Source organism: Fukomys damarensis, unplaced genomic scaffold (genome assembly GCF_012274545.1).
Source record: "Fukomys damarensis isolate Sample0158 unplaced genomic scaffold, DMR_v1.0_HiC HiC_scaffold_39, whole genome shotgun sequence".
Lineage (NCBI taxonomy): Eukaryota > Metazoa > Chordata > Mammalia > Rodentia > Bathyergidae > Fukomys > Fukomys damarensis.
In genome coordinates this window covers 617,915-620,332 of record NW_022900951.1, presented here as the reverse complement: position 1 = coordinate 620,332, position 2,418 = coordinate 617,915, and the positions used below count along the sequence as shown (strand labels likewise).

The 2,418-nt window shown below is 61.1% G+C and overlaps 1 protein-coding gene across 1 annotated transcript in view; it reads right to left on the bottom strand.

The window, feature by feature from the left end:
- Positions 1 to 7: 7 nt before the first annotated feature.
- Positions 8 to 2,418, bottom strand: part of Csf2ra (colony stimulating factor 2 receptor subunit alpha) — a gene marked incomplete at its 5' end in the record, with an annotated part of 5,435 nt that continues 3,024 nt past the window's right edge. The window contains 3 exons of the mRNA XM_033760230.1: positions 8 to 612; positions 943 to 1,018; positions 1,704 to 1,975. Of these exons, the coding sequence (XP_033616121.1) occupies positions 535 to 612; positions 943 to 1,018; positions 1,704 to 1,975 (426 nt within the window). The remainder of the gene's footprint in view (positions 613 to 942; positions 1,019 to 1,703; positions 1,976 to 2,418) is intronic.

The window sequence follows — 2,418 nt, the reverse complement described above, 5'->3', positions numbered from 1 at the left end:
CGTGCATTCCTGTGACTCCTCGCCGAGCGACACGGGCTTTGTCCTCGACCCCGTCCCCTCCTGCAGCTGCCCGGCCCGCACGACGCGGCCCCTTCTGCGGCGCGGTTGAGTAAACAACGTCCCCGGCCCCGTGCGTCCACATCATCTGGTTGGTGGAGGCCGACAGGGCAGGCACCGCACCCCTGGTCGCCTGTGGTCCTCCCTGAGCGGCCACGGAACACACGACGGGCGGCCGGGTGTCACGGAGACAAAACAACGAAAGGCGACCAGTGAGGACAGAGGGTTGATCGGGGAGCAGGGTTTGCGGGCGCTCGGTCCAAGGCCCCTGCTCCAAGGCAGAAAGAGAAAAACAACCAGAGAGGACGGGGCTGTGGCGACAGCAGGGTCCAGGAGGCCACGGGCACATTTGCGAAAGAATATTTAAAAAAAAACACAAACGCTGCGAACACCGAAGCCCCGAAGCCCCGCCCCCGCCGCAGTGTGTGTGGCGCAGACGGAAGCTCCTCGCCGCCGCCGCCGCCGGTTGTGCCAGGCTCACGACACCTCCTCCACTGTCAGCACCTCCTCTTGCTCTCCTTTCTCAACACTCGGGGCGTTGTCCTCCCAGGGCACCTGACGGGGGGAGGACAGTGGCGTCAGTGCGTCCCTGACGGGGTCCTGGGGCACGAGCGGCTGAGCAAGGGGTCGTGCGGAGGACTGGCGGGACACAGCATGTGCAAAGGTCCCGAGGTCTGCCACCACATCGCTCTCTGCCCATCTTTCCGTGTCTCATAATCTCTGTCTCCCTGCATCACCCTGTCTCTGTCTCTCTTCTCCTCCACTTCCCCAAGTGTGCTCACAGTTGAGCCCCCAACCCGACCCCAGAGGATGCAGATGTCCCGGGGTGGACGGCGGTGATGCTGGCCATCCCTGTCCCCACCCTGCCCCACGCGTCCACTCTACCTCTTGATTCACTTTATCCACATCCATCATTTTGATCTTGGGCCCGGGGGGGCACAGACCGTGGATCCAAATAAACCTGGGGACAAAGGTTCAGCTGAAGGTGGCTGGGACCCCGGGCCGTGTCCTCAGCCTGACACACAGCATCTGACGTTTTCCAGTCACCTCCTCCTCTTCAGGGCCTCCCTGTCCCCGCTCTGGTCTGGGACGAGTCTCCCAGCCCCACCCGGGGGACGCGTTCCACGCTGCACGCATTATGGGAAACGTGGAATGCTCGTGCCCGAGCCTCTCCATGACGTTTAACAGGGCGACCTCGGTTTCCGTCCATTCCCTTGAAAATGACGTGGTCTCAGCCTTCACTGTGGTTGTGTAGAGTTCCGGCAAACACACGCACACTGCCTTTTCTTAATCCCGCCGGCATCTGTGGTAAATGGCAGGGCCTGGGCCTTTTTCACGGCTGCACGGTGCCCTTTTCTACATGCGCTGCCTTTTCTCTGCCTGTTTTCCTTTCACAGAGAGTACGGCTCCATCCTTTTTCACAGCATCATAGTACTCCACCACGGTCTATACATGGTGCCTATGTAATATACAGTGACACCTCGGATTGTGAAACACTTTCGCACTCATACCAAGGGTCAGAGAGGAGACAGAACCAGGTGTGGTCACGTCACGTCCGCCGCGAGACGCAGCTCCTTTATGAAGCCCGCCGTCAGAAAGGCCCCTCCCAGGTGCCACAGCGGCAGACGGGCTGCGTGTGGGGTTACCTTGTGAAGAGAAAGCCCAGGAGCAGGGTGCACACGAGGGTGAGCAGCACCACCAGGACGTACAGGCGCAGGGTTGGGGCGTCCTGGGCGTCAGAGCCTGTGGGGAGAACGGGGTGCTGTGGCCAGGGCCACGGAGATGGCACCGGGCCGGTGGCTCCCGAGAGTCCAAGGAGGCGCCGCACACAAACCAGCCCTGAGCTGGAGCGCGGAGCTCGGCCCCAGGGAGACCAGCAGCCCGAGCTCAAAACCCTGGGCGGGGCGGTGCACGCCAGTTACCCCAGCACTGGGGAGGCAGAGGCAGGAGGATCCCAAGCTCCAGCCCGACCTGGGCAACTTAGCGACTCAACACAAACCTGTCTCAAAAACTAAAAACTAAAACTTAGGGGCTGAAGACGGAGCTCCACGCACTGGCCCTGGGTTCCACGCTCCGCAATAAAATCTGGTTTTAAAACACGGGCTAAAGAATCAGGGGACATTTGTGGAAATACAGTGGGTTTGTTTGTTTTGCTTTTTGTTTCGTGAAGCTTTGTTGCTCTTCTTTTGCCTTTTCTGAGGCAGGGTCTCCCCGGGTGGCCCAGGCTGGCCTCGCACTGGTAGCGATCCTCCCGCCTCAGCCTCCCAAGTGCTGGGACGCCGGGCGTGCGCCACCACGCCTGGCCTTTCTTGCTGCGTTTCTGTTCCGTGCGCCCGTCTCTCTGCGTCTCCTCCCTCCTGC